At 27.6% G+C, this 12077-nt stretch overlaps 1 protein-coding gene across 1 annotated transcript; it reads right to left on the minus strand.

Moving 5' to 3' along the window:
- Positions 1–9323: 9323 nt before the first annotated feature.
- LOC105617755 (superoxide dismutase [Cu-Zn], chloroplastic-like) lies at positions 9324–10916 on the minus strand. Its single transcript, XM_012199309.1, has 3 exons — positions 10848–10916; positions 10028–10237; positions 9324–9578 (listed from the first exon to the last, which is right to left on the minus strand). Exons 1-3 carry the CDS (start codon positions 10914–10916, stop codon positions 9324–9326), a joined length of 534 nt encoding a protein of 177 aa, XP_012054699.1.
- Between the last annotated feature and the right edge of the window lie 1161 nt (positions 10917–12077).

The raw sequence follows: 12077 nt of genomic DNA on the forward strand, positions 1-12077 counted from the left end.
AGAGAGAGAGAGAGAGAGAGAGAGAGAGAGAGAGAGAGAGAGAGTCCTCTTTAATTCGTAACTACCTCAGACCATCGATCTGAGACAATTCGCTTCTATCACAACATCTCTTCGCTCGAAATTGACGCACGATTCAAAAAATTATATAGCAGGTTTCTTCAGTGGACTTATCTTTATGACATAACTTTGCATGTTGACAAAACGTTAACAGTTTGTGACCTTTTGTGACTTCTAAATTAATTAAATTAGTAATCTTTTTAATAAGTTTCTTTAGATGTAGGCTTTATAAATCAAAGATTTGTCTTTTGAGATTTATAGAAATTTTGTGCCGATATAATAAACAATTTCAAACGATCAGTGCTTTAATTAATATCTCGTTACGTTATGTAGTTAAATAATTAAAAGCAATTTGTATTGTCTTAAGAAATATTTAATATATTAATACTATTAATAAGATTTATTAATTTATTAACAAATAATTTTATGTTTTTCGTTTACTAATCTCCCTTCTCCGGATTTATCTCATTTGGTCATATAATTTTATTAATATTACATTGTCACACTTCAAAGAAACAATGGTAACTCAATTGATAAAAATGTTTTACTGAAATTGTAATAAACAATAATGAAATGCACATTGAAAGGAGAGGATAAAATTATCGAATTTTTGCTTTAAACGATAAAACATTTTCATGTGCATGTTTTCTTGAATGTTTTAATGTACTGAATCAATAAGATCTGATCTAATAAGATATGTTGAAAATTGCATTAACATAAAAGTAGCACAATTTTGTCAAAATCTAATCTTTGATTGCAATTTTCAATATTTTCTATTAGTTCAACTTGAAATTAAAAAATGTGCACATAAAAATTATTTGCACATAAAAAAAACATGCATATAAAAGATTTCATTGATTTAGTCAAAATTGGCTTATTTTATTCATTATCCAGGTTATTAAATAATAAAGAATTGCAATAAAAAATCAGATTTTGACAAAACTGTGGCTACTTTTTAATTTTACGACTTTTCCATTAGATTTGTTTAAAATAAACGTTTGCTTAATATCATTGACTAAATGATTCAGTCAAAATATCAAAACATATACACATGAAACATACATAAAAAAGATTTCATCGTTTAGAAATCGGATAATTCCTCTCCTTAAGAGGAATCTTAAAGTCGTCCTATTTTACCATGATTACCTTTTAAAAGAAATCTTCGAATTCATTTTACGGATTGTAAAATTTTTTTATAAAATTAAGGAATGCGTAAAAAGAAATCCCAGAAAATACGATTTCATGAGAAAATTGGAAAAGAATTAAAAAGTTTTTACTTTTTCTGACAAATACAACTGTCACCTGAGGTTAATATTTGCTTGATATAAAAATTCTTTTACAGTTTGTAGATTAAAAATAAGCGTGAGACGGGATTTAGATTACTTAAATGAACAATATTGAGTTTGTGAAATTAAGATTCAAAGCGTAGAAAAAAATATTTCTTCTGAAATTGCATGCTTTGCAAGGATTTATTTTTTTCTCTTTTATAGATTCGAAAATCCTTTTCCAGGATTAAAGTATAATTAATACGTGTCTGTGAGATGGAATTTATTGCGAGAATGATAAAAAATTTTGAAATTAAAATCTCAAGAATCTGTAAAAGAGGAAAAAAGTAATTGTTATACAAAAATTATGATTAGCCGGTAATACAGATGGCTTTAGGATTCCCTTAATATCAATTGACTTCTTCCTTAATTTCAATTGACCCCTTTCAGTATTATTTCATTAAGATTTTTAACAATTGAATATAAAACATCAAAATTATAAAAAAATCGGTAAATTATAAATGAAAATCAATGAACGGAATAAATTTAATAAGCTGTTATTCATATCGTGGGAACTATCTGTTATAATCCAAAGACTGTTTAGAATATCCTATACATTGAGAAAACGTGAGTGTGACAGACAGCGCACTGGCCTGATATACTCGAGATTCCAGGTTCGAACCCCGGCAGAATCGAAATTTTCTTACACTCGTAGCTTTTTTCGGAAGGCAATGGCAAATCACCGAATAATGTGATTTGCTATTGCCACGCATGGGCGAGTAGTATACTTGCCCAGGAAACCTTCCTACCAAAAATTGCCGTTCGGAATCGACGTTTGAATTATAGATCCAACATATACGTTGTGTACGATCAGTATACGCGCAAAGGTATATAAGAGGGAAGCACTTACGTGCTGAGATAGCGTATGACATTTGAAGAAGATACACTAAGAAAAATGATTTGGTTAAAATAGACACATCAAAAGATTCTTATTAAATCGATCAGAATTGCAGTTTCAACTAGAATTTTAGTAGATTTAATTAAAAAGTTTTATTTTTAACTATGGTTGAATCAACTAGAAAATTTTCTGGTTAAATTTATTAAAATTCTAGTTGAAATAATCGAAATTCTAATTAATTTAAATCAAAATCTTCTGGTTTGTCCATTTTCAACTAAACTAACTATTTTTCTTAGTACGAACCAAATGAGACCATCTCATTATGTTCTACATATACCCATTAGACATTCAAATCCTTGGAATCATTTTTTTATTTTTTTATGAGATTGAAATATTTCACAAAATATTATTATATTCATTAGCATTCATTTCGTTGATACAAAAATGCAATTATATCTCATACTAAATATATGCAAAAATCATGTAGGAATTAAATAGAAATTATGATATATGTTTGAGCTTCGATAATATAATAGATCTGGTTGTTACCTATCACGTCCATGTCCTGATCTTGATCCTAGATTATATTAGAAGGAAATGCACTATATATTCTATAACAAAATATAGTTTTATACATAAAAAGTCACCTAGTCACTGGCTTCGTCAGTTTAACTTTGGATGGCATCGCTAAGGCCAGGGCAAAGACTTTTCTCAGACTTTTTAAGCGAAATCCCCTACTTTCTTTTTCTTTTCTTATAGCACTTGTTGAGAGCTTTTTCAAAGCACTATAACTTTATTCATTTTGAGTCAGTCGTTCCAGAGTTATTGAATATTTTATGGTAAGAAGTTGGCGACTATAGGTGAATCAAAAATTTCACTTTTTTGCTTTAAATCTTATATGTTTTAGCAAGTCATAAGCTACAATATATGAAGAAAATTGATTTCATTGGGAATCGATTTCATATACGATTGGTGCAAAATTCTTTGAGTCAAATTTAATACATTTTTTAATTAAATTTTTTAACTTTATTATTTTAAAACAAAAGAAATAAATTATTTTTATTTAAATTTAATTCCATTGTTTTAATTAAGGGAATCCTAAAGCTATCTGTATTACCGATTAAGATCCGATTGCACCAATGTTACTTTGATTTTAAGTGAGGCTTAAAATTTTTTTTCTGTCTCTGTCTCTTTTTGGCTTTAAAAACAAAATATAAAACTCTATCTGTCTCGTTTTTTTTTGGCAAAAAAAACGAGACAGATAGAGTTTTAAATCTTGTTTAAAATCAAAGTGATATTGATGCAACTGGGCCTTAACCATACAATGTTTGTATAATAATTACTTTTTGCCTGTTTTACAGATTTGAAAATCCTTTTTTAGAATTAAAATATACACATTAATATATGTTTGTGAGATAGAGAATTTATGCCAAGAACATCAACAAATTTCAAAATTAAAATTCTTTTCAGTGCAATATGACGCTCTAGATATGTCACATAATAACAACTTCATATAAAAGCTGTGCAATCTATATTTATGAAATAGTAGTCTTCAAACCAATAGTTTGCACAAAGAAACAATGTGGAGTTCCAATGTAGAATTCAATTTAAATGTCTAATTAAAACGTCTAATTAAAATATTATTGTTATATAAAAATTTATATGTATGTGTGCATGAGATATTGTAGTAGTAATACATAGTGATGTGTATAATGACACGTAAATCATTTGTATGTGTAAGTTACACTGTGACTAGTCGTCTTTAAAATCCCCTTAATCAAATAAAAAAAGTGATAAAATAAAAACGATTAAAAGTAATTGAAATTGGATATAATTTGACATTATGGATTTAACAATGTATTTTTCTCATACAAGTGACAATAATGCATGTTATTTCATCAATTTACGGAATGGCAGAATGTTGTTCCATATAAATATTTCAATTACCTAACCAAATGCATTACTTAGAATTGCATTGCGCGTGAAGCGTTCTCCACGGATGCAATCCGCTATAATTTTATCAGAAATTAGACAACCGCGCGTGAACATCACGTTAAACGAAAGTTCTTCACAGTTCAATAATACCACGTTATTTACATATACCTAGTAGAAGGTGCAAAGTAGGTCACAGGCGACTTATTTACGAGCATACCGACTTTTTATTTTCACGATTCGATCCATCTGATAGGAATCTATATTAAGATGACCAACTCCTTAAAGACTCCTTAAAGAAAAACCTTTTTAAAAAATTTAATATTAATTGTCATAATTAAACTTTAATAAATATTTTTTATATAATTGCTAACAAAACAATATAATATTATTATATTTGTAATAACACTTAAAATATAAGAGATCACAACAAAAATTACGTAAGTTATGAGAGCATATTTTAATTTTAAAAATTATATACTTCTACTAAATATTTTAAGTATTTTATGAATATGAAATATCTGGGTTTTTAAAAATAAAAAAAAATCAGAAAATTCTTCATATATTAATTGAAAATTATATTCCCTATTTATTATTTTCATTTATTATTTCATATTTATTATTTTTACAAAAGTAAAGTCCGACCGAAACCACATTTTGATCTCCGACCGAAATCGAAAATGAATATTCAATTGTCATTTAATTTATGTTGGAAACGAAACTAAAACCGAAACTTAGATAAGTCTTACTAAAAGAGAGAAAGAGAGGAAGCGAGAGAGAGAAAGAGAGAAGCTAACGGAGTCACTTTTTTTTCAGCTGGACTCGAAATCGACATTTTTGGATTAATTTTACAGAGACCATATGATTTTCAGAAATCATGATAAATTTATATACTCTTTAAAAAACAAGATTTTATTAAAATATCTAACTATAATAATATGATAATATTTCATCTTCAACTTTTAAAGAAATCAAAATTATTATTAAGATCACATCAAAGTTTGTACTCAAATAATATTAAGTTTAATCAACGAGTAAATAATTAAAAACGAATAGTTTTTTGAACCCTCACCGGCGTATTGCAAATTTGTATAGTTTCGTTTATCCATCGAAATTTTCTTTTAATTTCGGCCGAAATCGAAATCAAACCGAAACCTTGATTTTTTTTATCTGAAACTGATCGAAACCGAAACCGAAATTTCGGTCGGACTTAAAAAAGCAACAATTTATAATCATGTTCTTAATTTGAGGCAAAATTTGAGATGCATTGTAATAAATGAAATGCAGAGTTAAAATTTAGGACTATTCATCTTAATTTGGGACGGATAGTCACTAAGTTCTACTATAGTACATTTCTTCAGTACCTATTAACTTTACTTCATGATATTGTGACCTGTTCTTATGAGTCAGAAATCCATCAGGGGAAGAAAAGAGAACTATCAACTTTTAGAAAAATTTATTCCTCACATACAGTTAGGATTCGCGTAAATCCGCAGTTTCGTGCCGTACTGTGGAAACGTACTTACCTATATAAGTTAATGAGAACATGGTAAATATAGATATTACGCTCATTCCTCAGGTAGCTGCACGTAATGGTACATGCCTGGTGATAATACGTTATAATTTAAAGTTCAACGCTGCATGAAAACCTCTTTTTCCAACTTTTCTGCTCATCGTGTATTCCATGTAAAAAAATATTTTTGATATTTATGTGTTATTTATTATATAGTTAATAGAATTATTAATAGAGTGTGTTAATATTACTAATAACATCTTAATGACTTAAACGAACAAATAAAAATTCTTAAAATTGAAATAAATACAAAATTAGAATAGAACTAATATAGAGTATAAGAGAGCAACAAGTGCGTAATTATTCTTAATAAAATAATTAATTCATAAGAAAGTTGAACAGTCTAATTTAAAATGTTTAAATTTGAACACATATATCTGTGTTTACACTAAACTCGTACTCCAATTTTTATTTAAAAAGATTTCTTAATCTTTACTTAAAATTTTATTAATAAATAATTTTACAATTAGATTTACAATTACAGTTGAGATTGATCATAGTAAAAAACAAGATGATGATTTTTACAATTAATCAAGAATTTTATTTTAATTTTAAATACAGCTTTATTACACAAACATTTACAATAAAGAAACATCAGTCGAAAAAGTTGTACATAGAATAAAGTGAATTTATCGATTAACATATATATATATATATATATATAATTTTTTTTTTTTTTTAAATCGAAGAACATAGCTGTTAATGAATTACAATTATATGTATAAATCTAGATGCTGCAAAAATGTATGTTACAAATATAGAAATTGTAGCCTCATATTATATTAAGGATACAAATAATGAAACTGACTATCCTATAACAAATAACACTTATAAGTTGATTCTTATTATATACGTTTTTAATTAATTAATTAATTAAGTAGATGCAAAATAGCAAATTGTTATACGTAGTATTGTAATTCACAGTACATTTATAATTATAGTACATATATTATATTAGACGTGTTTCGAGCAAATCATTTTACGTTCAGACTTATGGTGAATTAAATATTTCTAATTGTAAGTATTATTGCTAAATATTAATATTGCACAATATTAAATCATATGTATATATATATATATAAATACGAAATTTTTCATTGTTAATTTATTAGTTAAATTAAATTAAAAATTTAATTGAAAAACTTTATTTTTCGATATATCAATCTGATATATTGTAAATAGTTTGATATTCATCAATACATGAAAAATCGAACTACTGGTCGGTTTATTGCAATGAGATTTATAGTAATCGGCCAGTAAGTCACATTTACGTCAAAATAATTAACGATCGCTGACATAACGCTATTCTGTGACGTTCTGTAGCAGTAGTTAAAATTTTGTTACTGCTGATATTGTTACGAATAATCGATGGTCGCAGCATTCGCTATTTGTGAGCTCAAGATGCAAATGTAATTTACTTATCTTCGAACAAGACACGGAATTACTTGAAGCTCCCATGGGAGTTAGAACTTGAGGTGTTGATGTATTGCGATGAGAAAGAATATCACAAGGATCGATACGCTCGGCGTAGTAAATGAGCCAGAATTCCACTTGCCGTATGATGACCTAGAAACAACAACATTGAAGAAATCGATAATTGTATTCTCAATTGAATTGCGCAACATTATGCGAAATGCACGACGTTTGAACATTATTGCGAAATTTTGCGTCGCAAACGCGCCTGCATGTGTCTGCCACGTATCTAATTACGTGCAAATGCAATAATACACGGTGAGACCTGAGATTTGTATCTACATTTAAATGAAATACGTACTACACTTCAACACATCGCATAAATCTGAATTGCAAATTCTATATGAATCGATTGTGTACGGTAGTCACAAGCAGAATAAATATTGCAAACATTCTTGGAAGTATTAATATTTATTGGTATTACTCAAACAACAAATATAATGGCAATGGACACAAAAAATAAACATAAAATAAACGTAAAATATGTTAAAAATGTTGGTAACTGAGATTCTATGCTAAATAATAACGTAATGCTTAAAAATTAAGTTTATTAAAAAATTATTTTTTAAATTTTATATTTTGTTTCTAATAATTATATATTGTTATTGTAAATCTTTTACTGTATTCTGAGAGAGAGAGAGAGAGAGAGAAAATATATTAGTAATTTTTGCGATTAATATAAGTTGCATTTATATTTATTATATGATTGTTCAGATATTACTTTTGAATAATCGCTATGGAAAACGGCGATGTTAACTTTCCAGACTTTATTACAATTTTGCAGAGGAAGCTCATAAATTATTAAAATATTATCACGGCGCACTTTATTAGCATGGAAACATAGTCCGAGAAAAATGCAAATTAATCGGCTTTCTCTCTTAACTATACAAAAGTATATAATGCGCGTATTATTTAGATCTAAACGTGTATGATTGCGAAATAATTTATAGAGGCATTTTCATATTGCGCTTACAGCATAGTATATATTTTTAATATATATTTTTAAAAACATATTATTGATATTTTTCTTATCAAAGCACAAAAAAGCGATCAGGTAGAACAAGAGGGGATATATTGGGGAAATAACACAGAGGAACAAAACATTTGTTAATGTATCATCAACAATTTACGTACAAAACATAGACACGCTACGAATCACAAACAGAAAAAAAGTTACAACACATTTACATAGCGTACGTGTCGTTCCTATTATAATTCTACATCCATTTCAATTTATTACAAATGACAAAATTCTTTTACAAATCATATAAAATGTATACAACAAGTCATTTCATAAAGAAAGTATCACATAGAAAGTAACAATATTGAGTCAATTCTAAACAGAGCAAATTCCTAATCAAATCTACGAGTAGTATTGATCCTTTTTTGTTTCTCTTCCAACGACTGTTGACATTTTTCTTCGAAGTACCTCAGATTTTTCTGTAATGTGCAGAACACAGTAAGGTGCAACTGTTTAACTTTATTTTTCTCGTAAAAAGATATTAAGATTATTCCGTATAATCATGTATAAATAATATTAATATCATCATTATAATAATATAATAGAGATATTACTTATACATAAATATTATAAAAATATATATATATATATATATATATATATATATATATACTACAAATATCATTATCGCCTGTACCTAGAGATTGAGATTGAGATTATATTGGAATTTAACCAATCAGAAGAAAGAAAATCAATATTAAATAAATAATATTTTGCTTTGGTAGATAAAACGCCAATCCAATTAATTTCAATTTCAATTTCTAGTCTATTAGAAAAGTTGCACTAAATGCGTACATTTTTTATCTGTTATTGTTATCTGTAGTAATATTTTTGTTTAACATTTACTTATATACATATAACAAAGTTGGAACATATAAGAATTTAGTGACAAATAAGCAATAAGCAAATAAAATTAAAACATCTTAATGTTTTTATCGGAAATTTGAAAATTATTGCATCATGAATAACAGATGCTACATGAGAATTAAGGGTTGTAAATTTTATATTATGTGAAGAAAATACGTCAATATAAAAAATCGTATGGAAATTTAATAACACAAAATGCAAATAAAAATAACAGAAATATATTTGTAAAGCCGTAACCTACTCGATGCCAACGACACCGCAGGCCCAGCGATCGCCAGAATTTCCGGTTGTCAAAGAAAGAGAATGATTGCCCTTGCCAAGATCGTCTTCATCAGAATGTACAACTATGGACCGTCCCACGATGCTATTCGATCCTCTCAGCGAAATGATATTGTCAGTAATATTTATTATCGCTTCTCCCTCAGTATTGGCCACGATATTTCCTAGATCGCCGACATGTCTGACAGTGTCTTCCGGGGCGCCGTGAGTGTTCTAACAAGTTAATAGCACGAAGTAGTTGAAAAAGTAGTATTAATAAAAAACTATCATAAAGCAAAGAAGTTAAAAAGCAGAGAACTTCATCATAAATAAGAAAATAAGAACAAGAGATAGAATTTTATTAAAAATAAAAATTTTTTAAAAGGTTATACATTATAATAAAAAGAGAAAAAAGAAGTCTTGACATTAAGTATAAAACATCTCCATAAATTGATATAAATATTCTACAGCTAACGAAAAATAAATTAAAAATAATTTTATTGAAAAATAATATTTATTTTCATAATTTAATATTTTGTTAGTCTTTCTTTCCTTACTGTATTTTCTAAGAAAATTCAATAAATTGAAAGTGTTTTATACTTGTGGTAATTAATTAATTCCGAATTAATTATTATGGATCGCACAGGAAAATTATATAAAGATAGGCTGCTATAGGAGCTCACGTTCTCAGGGTTAAAGTGCGCTCCCGCGGATTTACAACCCTCACTCAAATCTCCCTTTTCATGCACATGAAAACCGTGTGATCCTTCTGTGAGTCCGAAGATCTTGCCAGTAATTGTAACGGGTCCGTCCAGGGGAGTTTGAACAATCTTCAAGTTACCCGTGACATTTCTTGAGGAAAATGATACCAGATGGACGACCGCCACCAATTCCTAATCGAATCGATTTAATACGATCAATATATTTACTAACAGCTTGTACTGCTTTCGAAAAATAGCAAAGAGTTTTATTCAATGAAAACAAAATTTCTTTTTTTTAAAGGGGATTTTTTAATTAGATATCATCTTTTAAAATCTTTAATTTTTTAATTCAATTAAGATCCCTTTTCCTTAGATCCTTGATTTTTATATAATAATTTTACTTTTTTATTTTTAATTAAAAATTAAGCGAAAATATTACTGAAATAAGAGAACAAAAAAATAAAATGATATTTTCTCCAATAAAATTAATAATTATAACTTTCGAGATATTCTCAAAATGTTCTTCTTTAAGCTTTACATTAATACAGAGATAATTCAAAGATAAAATTTTTTACTTTAAGAGCACACTTATATATTCTCCGATTTGTTCGTTGCACTATAATCACCATGCATGAATGTCACATAATGATTGCTATCTAATTTGGAACTATATCACATTACCAATTATAATCAACGCTTATCACGATAATAATTCGCATACATTATAATGCATTGGAAACTTGATTTATTTATTATTACGGAAATGGATTAATATATGCAATATTTGAATTATTATACGTACCTCTTCCGCATGTATAGCTGTAACAGCAATTATAGCTGCCACTAGTAACGCAACCATTCGATTCATCATGCGAATTGAGCTTTGAACTGTAATTAATAAAAGAATAACAAAAAACTGACGATATAGGTATATAGCATATACGTGTAATATTTTCTTGCTGCGTACACCCATTTTTTTCTGAAATTGCTATTTTTGGAAGAGCAATACTAGATGCAATTACTAGATGCAATAATAATTTGTAAGTTCTTAGCATGGAAATAGAAAAATATTTCCTTATTTCTTAGCATAAAGTAGCATAAGATATATAAAGAAATATACATTTTAAAAAGTACAAATATTTCATGTAACTTTTTTACGAGCTGCATATTTTCTTATAACAAAATTTTAATAAAAAATGCAATATTTTCGTTATAGTAAACATATGATTCTAAGTTTGTAAAAGAAAAAAGTAGATATTTAAACACACAGTATCAAAAATAATTGTACTCAGGTGACTAAATAATTGATTATGAATTATTCATTAAAGAAATATTAAAGAAATATTAATAATTTTCGATCAAGGTCTATTTGCGTGCCTCACGTACACAAGTATAATTTAATCAATCTAAAAGCCGCGCTAATCCGATGAACCGATTAATATTAACAATAGCCTTGCACGTAAAGGACTAATCGATAATCCGCGCTACGCAGTCCTTGAAGTACAATCATCGCTTGATTTAAGAAAGCGGACCTTTTATATAATTTCTACGAAAGATGATGTGCGTGAATGAGTGCGTTGACTATAAGGTGAAGGTGAAGCCACTTCATATTATTGATTGTGAAATACATTGCGAACAGTCAATCACATCAAACTAGCGAGTGATTTATTTTCTTCTGTTACACGTAAGACATATGTACAATCTATTTTTTAATATTAGTTTAGTTGTTAGATGATATCTTCATGATATGCACAAACTACGTTCTATGGCATACATTAGTTTTTTGCCCGCGATTAATTAACAAGATTATATAATTTTATTTCCGAACAGCAGCTACGAATCGCATGTCGAGCTAAATGTAGAATTATTATAAATACCTAAAATTTTTATACAGATATTAATAACTTTGTGTAGTTTTATATAAAATATATTCAGAATTTAACGTAATGTATCATTAAATATTCAGAATAATCATAAGCAGCTTTCGCAAAATGCAAGAGTCACAAAATTAATGTAAAGCTGTATAAGGTGA

This window comes from Atta cephalotes (assembly GCF_000143395.1).
Source record: "Atta cephalotes unplaced genomic scaffold scaffold00014, whole genome shotgun sequence".
Lineage (NCBI taxonomy): Eukaryota > Metazoa > Arthropoda > Insecta > Hymenoptera > Formicidae > Atta > Atta cephalotes.

Excerpts from the sequence above, each read along its gene's own strand:
- LOC105617755 (XM_012199309.1), bottom strand. The coding sequence starts at position 10,916 with ATGATGAATCGAATGGTTGCGTTACTAGTGGCAGCTATAATTGCTGTT. Across the intron at positions 10,238-10,847 it reads CAGCTATACATGCGGAAGAG|GAATTGGTGGCGGTCGTCCA; the intron begins GTACGTATAATA and ends CGATTCGATTAG. Across the intron at positions 9,579-10,027 it reads CGCACTTTAACCCTGAGAAC|AACACTCACGGCGCCCCGGA; the intron begins GTGAGCTCCTAT and ends TTAACTTGTTAG.